This window comes from Pungitius pungitius, chromosome 5, assembly GCF_949316345.1.
Source record: "Pungitius pungitius chromosome 5, fPunPun2.1, whole genome shotgun sequence".
Lineage (NCBI taxonomy): Eukaryota > Metazoa > Chordata > Actinopteri > Perciformes > Gasterosteidae > Pungitius > Pungitius pungitius.
In genome coordinates, this window is record NC_084904.1 from 3,014,700 (window position 1) to 3,029,581 (window position 14,882).

General features: G+C 47.4%; 1 protein-coding gene across 1 annotated transcript in view; it reads right to left on the reverse strand.

Moving 5' to 3' along the window:
* Nucleotides 1–5,627: 5,627 nt before the first annotated feature.
* Nucleotides 5,628–14,882, reverse strand: part of fbxl17 (F-box and leucine-rich repeat protein 17) — a 72,539-nt gene continuing 63,284 nt past the window's right edge. The window contains exon 8 of the mRNA XM_062562207.1: nucleotides 5,628–6,355. Coding sequence (XP_062418191.1) covers nucleotides 6,158–6,355 — 198 coding nt within the window. The 3' untranslated portion in view covers nucleotides 5,628–6,157. The remainder of the gene's footprint in view (nucleotides 6,356–14,882) is intronic.

A 14,882-nucleotide genomic window follows, 5' to 3' on the forward strand; every position in this document is an offset into this window, starting at 1 on the left:
AACCTGCCAGAAATAACCCTCTTTAGACTCTACCTTGCTTAAAACATTAGCAAACCGTAGCACTAACAAATGGTAGCACTTAAATTGTACTTATAATGGTACTTTTCTATAACATGTTTTGAAACTGCTTATTTGATGAAAATTGTACTTTCTTGTTACTTGTTCTCCTGAGTTTGTATCTCTATGTGGAAATGCACTTATTGTAAGTCGCTTTGGATAAAAGCGTCAGCTAAATGGCACGTAATGTAATGTAAAATAATCCCCCCAGTGTGTGTGTGTGTGTGTGTGTGTGTGTGTGTGTGTGTGTGTGTGTGTGTGTGTGTGTGTGTGCAGAGAGAGGCAGAGAGAGAAGAGAGAGAGAGCGAGAGGCGAAGGAGCTCAGGGACAACTGGAGGAGAGATGAAGTGTGAAACAGAGAGCATAAGGAGCCGGGATGAATGAAGAGAAAAGACCCGCGACGTGCATCTGCCGCCACATCTACGTAATCACTGCGCCTCCACTGCCCCCTTTGCTCCCCCCGGAGTCTGACAACCGCTGGCTCTCCCCGTGGAGTCACTCGGCTAAATCTCCACTGACAGCCAACCCGCTCCGACAGCACAATACATTTTCAAAAAGCTTGTGGTTTTCGTCGCCTACGGACCACGCCAGCACAGAGCGGGGGTGCCGCCGAGAGCTCGCCACAAAACAAGAAAGAAGCGTTCAATTCTTCGCTGTGGTCTCCTTACTTAAAGTTCGTAGATCCTGAGGAAATAGGCGAGGACAGAGGAAGGCCCCTTCAGCGCCTCAGATCGACGGAGACAGATGGCGGGGGAGACAAGACGAGGACAAATGTCTGTCGGGCGGCGGGTTCGGGCTCCGCTGACATTTTCCGTGGCATTTAGGAAAAATCCAAGAAGAGCGAAAAAGGAGAAAAATACATCTTAAAATAGTTTGTCTCAGGGTGTGCAGCAGGGTTACGCAATAGGCAACATGACCCGTAGGGTTTTCTCACTTTCTCTCACGGAGACGGGCCTTTGCGGCGTTACCCAGAAGCCACTGGGGTCAGTGGGAGAGTTGGTCCTTTTACTGTGTTCCTTAGGAGCACACTCAGCTGGCACATGTATGTAAAAAATTATGAAAATAGAAACAGTTTTCGAAAATAATAGCTATTAAATCCAGAATTTATTAATTTCATATCCAGACTGTGGTTAACAATGTTCATAAATTAATAAACCCACCTTAATAGAGCATTAAAATGACCCCTCTGAGACTGTACTTTGAAGGATTTTATGGCAAGAGTTATGAAACAAAAACAGTTAGATTTCATAATGCATAAGCGATTCTGGGAGAACACCTTCTCCAATTATTTACTGCTTCATGAGCTGCTGAAAGTCAGAGGGGGCCTCCGGTCATCCCTTATTGAGTCCAAATTCTGCGCGGGGCGGGGTGGGGGGTGGGGGGTAGAACTGCCAATTTGGGCTGTGATTTGGGACGCTCATAAGTGATGGTGATATGCAGGGAATGTTAGCCCAGAGGGGGGGGTGGGGGGGGGGGGGAGCAAAGAAGGGAAAACGGGATGAATTTGATTCCCCTGTTTAAATGAAGTAGTCGGAGGGAGTGAGGTGAGAAAAAAGAAAGGGAAAGAACGCCGGGGCTTTTGGGAAATGCCCAAATTCCAACAACAGCAATCTCATATCAAGAAATGACTCATTTGCTCCATGGATCTGAGGGGGAGGGGGGTGGGGGGGGAACATAAATCTGCATGTCAACTTCAGCCACGTCTCCTGCTGACTCTGTGCTTTGACTAAAAAACTTCTGAGGGGGTTGAACCGCAAACTTATATTGCAACACCCTCACACTTAAACAAACAGCCATAAAACAGAAAGAAACAACATGAAGAAAAAGCTGCCTTTTTGGCAAACTAATTATACAAAAAAAGGGTTTCCAAAAAGGTAAAAATAGGTCCCTAAATCATCTTCTGACACACATAACACTTCACAAACCTGGACACACAATGACCCCTGAAAGCAGCCACACACCACACGGTCAACACAAAAGCTTCCCACGACACAAAGCGCCAGAAAGAAAGAATAAAAATGAAGGAAAACCATTTCACTTTGACACTGTCTTCTCAGCCTGCTTCCAAAAAAAGACGAGGGGGGAGGTGCCACCATTTGCTCTGCAGTGCCAATTTGACCGGGACTCGCTCGGCGTTTTTTTTTTTTTTTTCAAAACGCGGTGACATTTCAAAATGTCTCTTTGGCACGGGCCTGCTATCGCGGCCCGACGAGGATACGGAGAAATAACAGGCCACCTGCAGCACGGCTCCCCACGAGATGGACAAGCTGGACAACTGCCGTCGGGCTCGCTGCGATGGGACGTCCGTATTTGGTCATCATTTCCCCCCCTTTTTTTTCCCGACGACGAGACGCTGTTTTCGGCCATTACTGGGGGAGATAAGGGGAGCAGCGGGACGTTGTGTTTGTTTCTTTATTTTCCTTAAAGATGAGAGATGAGAAGACCGGGGGGGGGGGGGGGGGGGGGGGGGGAAGAGGAGAAAGGGGCGCGAGTAATGACTGAAGTGCTTTACCGCCTACGGAGCCCCCATCTCTCCCGGTGCCCCTTGTAGGGGGACAAATTGATCCGGGAAATAAGGGGTAATTTCCTCTGACTGTTTTCCTGTTCACAGCACACTGTCATCAGTCTGAGACACGCACACGAAAGCTGACCCAGCTGTGCCCTCCGAGCGCTAATGTGAGAGAGGGCCGAGTCATTCTGGTCTTCACTTTGACAACAAGTGTGTGTGTGCGTGCGTGTGTGTGTGTGTGTGTGTTCCCCAGCAGCAGTGACCCTGATGACCTTGGTGTCTTTGAACCTCGAGCCAATGAAAGCGGTTGAGCCTGCAGAGACAGTGTGTCTGTGGCAGAAAACCATCATCGATAAAATCGCACTATACACATAGCGGGAATATGTGTTCATGTTTATATTGGTGGTTGTGTTTATGTTGAAAGCTGTGATTTAGATTCAAGCAATTTGGATCCAATCATGGTCTTAATTCTTGTCTAAATACTGAAGTGCCAAGAAAAATGCGATAAAATGCTAAAACAGCACAGAAAATACCTCAGGTTCATGTACTATTATTATTATTATATCATTCTTAATATGACATTACTATTATTACAGTGGACAAGGACACTGAGTTACAATGATGATATAACTAAAGCATGTTAGTTTACTGCTAAATAAAAAACAAATCCTAGGATTCTTCACATAAACTGGGCGGTCGGACTCCTGCGCTCTCAGGAGTCTCCTGCCCCTCACACACACTCCCTTATGTGACATTCAAAACGATACAGTAGATAAGCAGGTGTATAATACCACTGAATACACCGGGACACAGGCATCCTGCTCGGGGTTTCAGCTTCAGTTCTGTCGGGAAATGTTAAATTGGTTCGAGCAAAACCACACGTTTGATGAATGTGGGCCCAAAGTTGAAAGAAAAAGAGCCTGCTAGGTTACAATGAGCAGAGAAGACAATGACTCATGTCATCTGTACAAAACCCCAGTGACAAAATCACTTAACTAGGGTTAGATGTTTTCATGGTAACGGTAAGATTACGGTTAAACACTAGTTAACCACTCAGTATTGACATTAAGTTTGTTCCCATGGGGCATCCGTCATGTAAACTGTTAACCTGCACTGCATGCTGGGTATTCTTGGTCCTGTAAAATATACCCACCATCTCCTACACGGTCTCATGTCGGATCTTACTATAGTGTCCTATACAACAGTTTCCATTTGGTGAATTTTAACTATGAGGAGTTAAAGCCAACGACGTGTCGAATCATGTTACTCCTCTTCATCCCCTGTGAAGTAATACGTCTGCAATGACATATCCAGACTGTCACAACCCTAAAGCACACGTCGTACTCAACTCAGACTTCAACCGTGACCTTCCTCCGTCGCCCCCCCCCCCCTCGTCACACCAGGCCCCGGTTTCCCTCATCTTCAACAAGGAGCTCTCCATGCGTGACGTTCTCTTAATCAGTTTGGTTGCATTGACGTTTTAAATGCTCCACTCCCCCTGTTGAGCCAATCAATCAACTGTTATAAAACAGCTGTGTGTATGTGTGTGTGTGGGGGGGGGGGGGGGATTCAGCAGCTACCCCTTCCTGTGAAGTTGTAGTTAGTGGTGGAAACCTGTCACAGTGGCTTGGCTGGGCTGAAATACACACACGCACAGGTCTGAAGATTGCCAAGCCAGCTAACCCCCCCCTGCCCCCCCCCCCCCTTCTTTCTGTCCACCCTGAGCTGTCTGACTGTAAAGTGTAACAATAAAGCAGCTTATGACCAGAGGCTTTTATTTATTTGCTCAGAGTCCTTGAGCAGCAGACAGCATGTGCATAAAACACACACACACACACACACACACACACACACACACACACACACACACACACAGGTGTGCAAGTCCAGGAGGCACGACAAAAAGAAAAAATGGCCCTGTATTATTTCTGCTGGATTCTTTGGGGGGAGAAGGCAGGTTGAGCGGTGCAGCAGCATCAGAGCAGCGAGCATGCAGGACTCCCCAGCTACGACTGTGCATCTCAGCCAGCAGCACACACACACTCACACACACACACCATCATATAGCTGTATCTCCCAAAGAGGCACACACACACCATTTTAAATTCCAATATTCCCAGAGGTGAACCAGACACACATACACCTTCAGCCCCTGAACCAATGCAGCAAATATTCTTATAGAATCAATGCAGCCTTGAATCAATCCAGCTTGTGCGTCTGCACATGTGTGTATCTGTGTGTGTGTGTACTGTATGTGCATGAGTGTGATAAAGGGATGACGTTGATAACACTGGGTGCTCCAACCGAGGATTTCACCAAACTCCTGTTTTTTTTTGTTTTTTTTATTGAAAGGATTCAGCAGGAGGTTCGGTTTTACAATAGCCTTCCCATCCCATGTCTGCGCTTAACTCAATATTGCAGGAATAATTTCACACGTGCACACGCACGCACGCACACACGCACACACACACATGCATCCTTTGTTGCTCTGCACCCTAGTAAATTCAATATTGTGTTCACACTCTTAAGCCAAGAGTGGGAGTACAGTCGGCAGAGAAGCCACAGCCCTCGTTGTAAATCAATAGATTAAATAGAAAGGTATGAATAAAACACAAGATAATAAATAAAAGAGGAGATGCTTTACTCTCTTTGTATTCCACTTGAGAGAGAAAAGAGGGAGAGAAGAGAACGGATTGGGAGCAGCGAGGCAGAGGACCAAGGAGAAAAGGAAAAAGGGGCTTCATGTTGAAGGTGTGTTTAAATCCTTCCCTCTGCACAGGTGTGCCCGCCCCTCGTGTGACGGTATGATGTTGAATGCGTGCACCACGTACCAACACGTGTCTTTGTGTAAATGTCAATAATGAAAAATTCATGTGAGGCCTGGAGATGAAAAGGCAGATGTACCCAACACGCTTGTACATAATTCACTCAAATGTGGTTTCGGCTCCACATGTTGATTGTGAGTGCGGTTTGTGTGCAGAGCTGCTGAAAGCCTTTATCGACCAATAAATGAGTCGATTTAATTGAAAAATCATTCAAACTGTTTCTGCACTGTCCCCCCCCCCACAGATTAAAGGGGCCCTCCTTGAGGCCTTAACAATGCTGCATTGCCTTCCTTTATGACCCATTTGCAAAGCCAGCAGTGATCCCATTTTGATATTTTGATAACATTTTCATATCAGATAGCGCTCTTCTTCTACGTTACCACCAGTCGAACGTAGGAAAGTGTTTCATGTGCACAGAGGGCTGGATTAAGCGTTCCTCCGTGGCGCTGCTCCGGAAGGATCTCAAAATCTCATACTTTACGGGGGCCATTTGTGAACGTTACTGGGATGCCAGAGAGGCAACTGTTACTGCTCATAATCAATACCAGCTCTCCATGAAGAGATACTAAAAAACATGACTAATCAATGAAAGACTCCCATGCTCCCCCCAAAAAAAGAGCCATTAGGGCCCTACCACCCACTCACCTTCTTTCGGGTTGATTTACTTGAAGTATCGGCAAACACATTAGTGTCCGGATTCACCCTAACACCTCGGGTTGGATTATACAAACTGGAACTTAAAGTGAGTGCTGCGGTTTTTTCCCAGCTAAAAGGCGGCTGCTACCGGATGCGCCGCGGAGACGCCGGTCCTACGCAAACACGCCGCGTCGTACCTGTCGTTGATGCTCCAGTTGAGGCAGAGGTTGAGGGAGCTGAGGTTGCGACACTTCCTCACCACCTCCATCACCGTCTCGTTGTTGAGCTCCGAGATGTGCCGCAGGTCCAGCACACTCAGGTTCCGCAGCTACGAGAGGCAAAGAGAAGGGGGAATTACATTACTGTGCATATAAAGAAGGACGGCGTTCCGTCAATTTAAAACGCCAAAGCGAGGCGGCGCCATCAGGGGTATTTCAGTTTGACAAAGTAAATCCCAGCACTTTCTCTTTTTACACAAACAGGCATGGGGGGGGGGGGGGGGGAAACACAATGTCAATGAATGAACAGGCAGCTGATAGGAAGAGCAATATTTGGTATGTATGGCGCGCGCGCCTGCATGAATAAGTGGAAGGATCCAACGTTTGTGCGAGGAAATTGGAATAAATCCCTCTGTACGCCAAGTAAACTTGTATTGCGCCTCATGTACAGAAAAAAAAAACAGCGTGAATGCAGAATACAACCTCTCAAGGCAGATAAATGGTAGAAAATGTGTTGCTGTTACGGTTTATCATTCTGTTCCTGCATGCAGCATGGTGCGAGGGGTTATGAGCCACTTTCCCCTCTTCCTTTCATCTCTCCGACTGCCAATAATCCCTCTTTTCGATCTGAATACGTTATAAGAGGGGGTTTAGATTAATCCTTCGGTGAAAATCTCTACTTCCTGACGCACTCTTAGAAACCCGCACTGGCAGCACGAGTGTCAAAATCACCCACTTGTGTGGCTTTTCAAGTCGCGGAACAGGTGTTTTTTTTCTCCGATTCTGACTTGGGAGGTATTTAAGGCACAGGTGCATGCACACATTTACGCTCTCTTGCTCGCACACACACACACACACACACTGGGGATGCCAGATAATAGAGGTATGATATTCCGGCCGGCCACAAAGGGAGGCAGGGAGGTAAATGTCAGGGCCAAGGCTAAAGAGAAGACAAGCTTACGGTGGGTGTTAAGATCACTGAGGGCAGTCGCCGGCTCCGTAGGCGTGACATATACCTACCAGCATGAGGACACCCGGTGGGAGGGGGGGGGGGGGGGATGTAAGCACACATGTAAACACTCTCTCCGTGTCCCGCGCCACGAATCCAGAGTCAAAACACACACACCACTGCAAACAAACAGCGGCGAGTGTGTGATGCTGCACTGCGCTACGGTTGTAAGATAGAATTGAATAAAAGGCTTTCAAAAACCTTTGCTTCTTCTTCTTCTTCTTCTTTGTGTGTGTGTGTTCATGTGTAGCTTGTGGCTTTTTTTTTGTGGTCACTTCTCCACTTCTATCCACACGGCTTAGGTCTGATCGACAGGAAACTGATTTGATTTGTGGAAAAACCCCACCCGCACTGTGAAGAGCAGACCTTTGTGTGCTAATGAAACACACATTCATACAGCTGGTTCAGGGAAGCAGCCGTGGTCGGGAGGGACAGATAAATAAATAAATAAATAGTTGATCATGTCAGTTTAACCAACAGGCAGAAAGCCTCAACTGTGTGCATCAACATAGACACCAAGGTGAACGGAAACACACAGTAATTTGCCCCTGTGGCCAGTCTGGGATCGATGTGGTAAATTATTCATGCAGAATTAGGCTGATCTGTGTGTGTGTGTGTGTGTGTGTGTGTGTGTGTGTGTGTGTGTGTGTGTGTGTGTGTGTGTGTTCATGTGGTGGTATTGTTTGCACAACAAAGGCTCTGCAAAAATCACACCTGGATGCAGGCTGTGACCACCACCCCCTGACATTTGTAGCAACAGACACCCACTCACGTCTAAACCGTCACACACACACGCTCACACGCGCACACACACACACACACTCACATGCACATTTGCATTCAGTATTCATGGTTATTCAGCCCAGGCAAAATTTTAAAAGCACCAACACCAAAACTAGTATTCGTTCTCCAAATCCTCAAAACTGCTTAGGTCTGCTGTAGTAGAATTTCTACTACAGCCAATAGACGGCGTCCCATTGATGTGGATAACCAATGAGAAACCAGGCCAACCACGGGGACTTTTCATTGGCTGAAAGTGTAGCTGGGTTGAGGAAAAATATGTGAACATTAAGCAGATGTCTGCATGAAAGGGAAGAGGCAGAGTCACGGCTGAGGCTGTAACTTAGTTAATCCATCTGTGCGAGAAAAAAGAAGGAAAGGAGGAATAAATGCCCCGGTTTAACAGACATCTGACGAATGAAAACGTAATATCCCCGAAACGAGAAGTCGCAGACTCCGTAATTAGTCCCAACTCCAGAATATGACGGGCAGCAGTGCCAGTGTTTGTTTTTGTAATAGTTGACAGATTATCATAATTTGACTTTGAGGTGGCGGGTGCTTTAACGTTCCAATCGCGTTTAATCACTTCCACGACACGGTGCTTCTGTGAAACGACAATAAACCGGGTGCATGCCGACAAAGAAAAATAAATGGAAAGAAATTGGGGGGTTAAGGGAGCGACAAAAAAAAGCATGCAGAGGGGTTAAAGAGCGATGGAAACCCACTCCCCCAAAAAAATAGAGAAACAGAGAATGAGCAACGGAACGGAAAAAAGGAGCCACAGCACAGCGGGAGCAGCGGGTTTGGTGGAGGGATCGGCAGGTTTTTTCCCCCTCGTCGGCTGGGGTCTGTAACCGGGCAGAGTTTGTTCCGTCTCCTACGAGTTGGCAGCTACACCTGCAGAATTATTCATGCCCTGCCTAAAAACACTAAAAACCTGCAGAATCCAGCTGCTCTGAGCCCAGCGTGTTTTTACAGTTTTATGCTAATGTGTACCTGGAAGTCCACAACAGGCAAGTGTTTGACTAACACATTTTATCAAACAGATTTTACAGAAATAGATGTGATCGGTTCATATTTATATATAGTGTCATAACAGTATATCAAGCACTACCTCTACTAGATCAAATATTTCAAAAATATTTCCATTTCGATGCATTAATAATAATAATAATCTTAAATACTCTTCCACTCTGTACTATTTGTATTATTGGTAGACTTTGATGCTAATACGTGTACTGAAGGCGGTTTTTCAATATGACACTAATTAATGTAGTGGGATTATAGCGATAAAATCATACATTGAGATATCGTGGTGCCCCATTACATCCCCTTTATTTGTAAAAACGGCAATAATAAAATTATACTAAAATCAGATTGTTTTTGCGCTGGTTCTAAATCAAATGAAAAGTAGTTCATTTGTTGAATGATTCTTTTATGCAAGAGCATACACTACCATGTATTTACTTTATAGTAGTTTTACTGAAGTACCAGTAAAAAAAATGCAATATTGATGTATTTATTGTCATGAAATATGAAGCAACCCTATCAGTGTTTCCCCTACCATTATAACAGAAAAAAATGTACAATCCCCCCCCCCAAAAAAATAAAGAATTGTTCATTGAAAAAAATATATTTATTAAAAAGAATTCTATGAAAAAAAAAAAAGGTCTTTGTTGTCGTTTTTTCTGGTCGCGAATAAGTGCGTGGGGCAGAGTGACTTTTCCACCAATACTCACTCCTGGTCAGCCAAACCCACTGTACTACACCCCCCCCCCCCCTCGGCTGGACCATTTGGACCCAACTACTACACCCCCTAAGTTGTAAACCTAGCGGAAACACTGAATTTATTTTTAGTATTATCCATCTGCTGTATTGCCACGTACACTGATGATCAGAATGCAGAATGGTTAAATGCATTAAATAAACCTTAATGGCGACAGTTCTAATTTCTAAAATTTGTCATGACAAATGAAAGAAGTGAAATTTTTAACCATCAATTAACCTGTCCTAAAAAATCCACCTTACAGTTATAGTGCCAAAGTAATAATAATCACGTAGAGAGCAGAAGCCCATTGAATCTCCCAGAATCGCATAGTGGGAAATGCGGCGCAGCTCTTAGATCACGCCTCCATGCGCCGATAAAGAGAAAAGCAATCACTCCAGATTGTACCGGCGCCGGGTGAGCAAACAGCCCTCGCCACATCCCCGTATCAGAGAGGTCGCTTTGATTGAGTCGCCGCGACCGGAGGAGGTCCGTGGGCTCCGAGTGGCTCGGCTCCCACCTGCTTCAATTAGACGCCTCTCCAGCGAGAAAAAAGAAGAAAAAAAAGAAAAACTGAGAGCCCGGGTCAAGGGTCAGACTCACAGCACCAATTTAAATCAAATAAAAATAACTGGTGCGCCGTCTTCCAGAGGAGAATAGGCTGGAGTTCAATATTTGGAGAGGTCGGTATGACACTTTATTACATTAGTGCACACGTCACCGTCTGACACACTGTGTGTGTGTGTGTGTGTGTGTATCCCTGGCTAAAGCGCTATAACAACCTGCGATGTTATTTAATGTATTTACACAACGTCAAGCGGGCCGTGATGCCAGGCAGGAAGCGGAGGCCCCGCGCAGAGGAAATGATGTCATGGCTCGCACGCCGGGCACCGAGCAGCGGGAGTCGGCGGCTGCTGCTGTCCGTCAACCTCAGCGGACCCGGCTGACAAGCAGCTCATTGACATCTCGGAGACCCGGACAGAGCGAGTGTTGTTTCAGGCATGAATAGCCGACGCGGTGGGGGTGTGGAAAATGTGAGCCGCGCATTCATCGCTGTGGTCGATTTGAAAACCGCTGGGAAGTTTAGTGTTTGAGTTTGGTCAGTGAATAATTCATGTTCTATTGTAGGATACACCTGTGCGCTGTTATTCACGGCCTCTAAAAAGGAGGGGAGGAAAATAAAAAATAAAAAAAGCTTTTTGGTAAAACAACCGTAACGGAGGAAACTCAAAGAGCAGATCCTCCCTTAATGCAGGTGGAGAGTTTAGAGAGTCACTTTGAAGTGACATTCACAGTCCTGAACAAAGAAGTCCAAGAGAAGACGTCTGCGTTGTGTCGGGGGGGGAGGGGGGGGGGGGCGAGTGAGACGGGGTGAGGAAGGTGGGACGAGTGGCGGCGGTGTCACTAGGTGAAAGCGAGGGCGCACTCATGCATGTGCCTTTTTATTTTTTCTCCGTATCGGAGCATCCCAGACAGTTCAGTCAGACAGGGAAAAGCTGTGTTGAGACAATCCCTCTGCGGCAGGCGCGGATCACACCCTCCCCTTCCCCCCTTTCCCCCCCCCTCTCCCTCTCCCTCCAGACAAACACTCACACACATAAACACGTGGAGGCCTGTGCAGACAGATCGACATGAATATTTGAAAAGGGACTGACGCAAAAGCTGGAGAGGCCGCAGGTCTGGTATCACAAATACATTGTCTGCATCAGTCACGGCCCAGTGAGCTGATCCCTGTGTGTGTGTGTGTGTGTGTGTGTGTGTGTGTGTGTGTGTGTGTGTGTGTGTGTGTGTGGAACTTCTCTATTTATCTGTCTCTTGCCTATCTACTGTCTATCACTTATTTGCCCCCTCACCCCCGCCCCCCCTCTATCTCTCTCGCTCACTCTGTTACAGTCTCTAATCCTGCATGTGTTGGTGTTGATAACAAACTCAGCGGCGAGGAAAGGCTCGAGGAGATCGAGAGCGTCGGTTTCTCTTCGTCGCTCTAAGCCAAATGACCACATAGGCACGTGCACACACACACAAACGGCACTGGGTGTCAGTCACAGTACGCTGACACTAGTTGGGCCAATAATGAGACATGATACCAGCCCCCCTCAGAGGTAAAAAAAAAAAAAAGCTCTATCTCTGTCCGTCTCTGGGTTAAATGTCTCTGAGCCAAATGAATTATTCCTCAATTACTTTTGCAAAAGACACACATCATCCTGAGGCCCTTCCCTGCTCGTTATAGTCATAAATCCCCCAATCGCCTCCATACAGCGCTGAAGAAAATTATGAATACAATTTCGACTCATTCTTGCGACCCCCACAACCCCATTACCTTTCTTCCTCCAAAATCCCCTCAGCGCCATCATTTCCCCCTTTATCCTCTCCACCGCCCCCTGGGACACGGCACGCATGTGAAAGTACACAGTCACACGGACATTTGTACACAGGGGAGAAGCACACACAGACGTGTTTGTGCTGGGGGGGGGTTATCGGTTTGACACAGGGCGCCGTGCTTATGTATTTCCTGTGCTCCAGTCAGAGAGGGAAGATAAGGGGCCGGCAGACTACAGCAAAGCCAGACACCACTCGCCCTACATGGGGGGGGGAGTGCTGGAGGGGAAGGGGAGAGGGACCTGTATCTCCACCTTTATTTGTCTTTAACCAAAATATATATATATATATATATGCTCTTTAAAATTGGAATCAGGATGCTGTGAGTACACACTGCTCCACTGAGCCAGCATGGATACAACATATGATTCTGGTTATGAAATTAAATAGCTTCCTGTCAAAATCCAGACTGTTTTATTTGCTCATAAACACAGAGAAAGAATGAAATATTGCCCGCCGTCCAATTCTGTCACATTTGGAGAGCATTTATCAAAAGGATCTTTTTTTTTTCTTCTGTGGAAGAACAACAAAAGCAGTGGAGCGGCACCCTGAGTTAATCTATGAAACCCCAAATTAAGACCAGAAACCTCCGAGCTCTCGAGCTCCTCACATCAGAGAGACAACACGCAGCTATTAGGGTCTCCGAAGGCACCTCGCTTCATCTGCGACGCATTCTTCAACGGCCTCCATTTGTTATGTCGGTGGCCTCTTCCCTCTCGCTCCCTCACACCCGAGGGTGGGAACACACACACACACACACACACAGAAAAACAGGCCTTTCGAGGCCCACGGAGCAGTGATAGGCTGATGTATGAGGGGAGAGGGGGGGGGGGGCATTGTGGGTAGGCATGACTAGCAAAGGGAAAGCCATCAGTGGGACATCTAAGGCTCGGGGAATGAAGGCTGCCTGGCACCCAGTGCTGCTCTCACACACGGGCTTCTCTGATAGGGCCGACCTTGGACTTAATCACTAGCAGAAGAAAAGAGCGCTGCTTGACGGGAAGACGGAGGGAGAGAGGGCGGGAGAGGGTTGATGTGTGCGTGGGGGGGGGCGTGAGAGAGGGAGAGAAACAGAACCGGGTACCACACCAGTAAAATAGAGGACATAAGGGAGACAAATACAGAGCAGACAAGAATCTGTCGGTGGGGGCCGAAGCCGAAGGGGAGAGCACTCGGCGTGCAGTACCGCGCATTTCCTCTAAAGGTAGGCGCATGAAATGCACTTTAATGTCTGCGGCTTGGCGTCAGGAGGCACCCACCTGAATCTGAATCCGCAGGGTGACTAATCCCATTCAGGTCCACAAGAAAACAAGTGTTAAATTCTCCCATTAGCTGTGGAGCGAGAGCAGCGGGACGCCCACAGAGCCCCCCCCCTCCACCTCGAGACGGTTAGTATCCACCGCGAGGCCTCGGGACGTGTCAAACCGCATCAATGAAACTATTAATAATGGAGTAAGAGCTCAGTGACAGCTTTGGGTCTAAACACCCACATTAAACTAAAAAAATAAATAAATAAATAATAATGACAGCGGTTCGGCATCACAAAAGAAGAGGCGCGTGAATAATGTCTGATTCCCGACTAGCGAGGAGAGCTCGTTTCCCGATTAGCGAGCTTTAATCTCTCGGCCCGCAGGAAATGGCGGATTGTTCCCCTTTTTGGTCGCTAACGAGACGATGATTCATTAAACGCCGTCTGGCTACAAATATTGAGCGGCGTTTGCACACCAGGAGCAGCCACTCCACGCACCATCTGCATGGAGGCCGGGCAGCACGGGCGCCCCCTCCTCCTGCCGCCAGCTCGCTCGATTATTAAAATACGCTTTCGACTGATCTCCTCCGACCCTGATTTGTGAAAAGTGTGTGGGGGGGGGGAAAAAAAAAGAAGGAAAATATCAATCTGGAATGAGCCTGTTATGTGAGAGAAGTTAATAAAACTAATGGATTCTCTTCCCCCTTTTTTTTCTTCCTGGTGGTAGTTGAATAGCAAGTGAGGACGTCGGGAGGATTACCAGAGAGAGAGAGAGATGGGAAGTTGAAGAAGAACCCCGAGTGGGTGAGGGAGGGTGTGATAATCAAACAAGAGAGCGGCGCGGCGGTCCCGGACTCGCGCGCAGGTCCACGGAGTCATCAGAAATGCAACGATTCTAAGCGCCAGAATATGATTTTCAAATCGACACACCGAACGGGACCAAGTGGGAGCGAAGGAGAGGAGGAATCAACTGCTAAACGAGATAATTACCGTCAGAGATTACAGAGGGACGGAGAGGGCGGGGGGGGGGGGGGCGCTCAGAGATGGGGGGGGGGAGGGACTCGCAAACCGTGGCTGAGATGACAGTCAATCTGTGCAGGGCGAGATAAACGTGGTCGAAGTCTCATCCCTGAGACACTCGCGTCTCATCAGGATTCATAAATCCCCCCCCCCCCGCGCGCGCATGTTCGGAACTTCAAGTATTTTCTAAAGAAAGTTGAAGTGCTTGATTGGAATGCGGCTTATCGCCCCTTTTCAGGTGAAGCCTTTGTGAGGAGGCGTACGGAGCGGAAGATCTTTGTAATCAGGGATCGACCTTTTTCTTTTTTTTCCCCCATCATTTAAAAGGTAACCTGGATCTGGCCTTTGCCGGTGGTTCAACGTCTCGCCTTGCTGCGTTGATGTAGAAGTGCACCACGGGGTGCGTCGGCATGCTGCGGTGTCACAGCTGGCTGC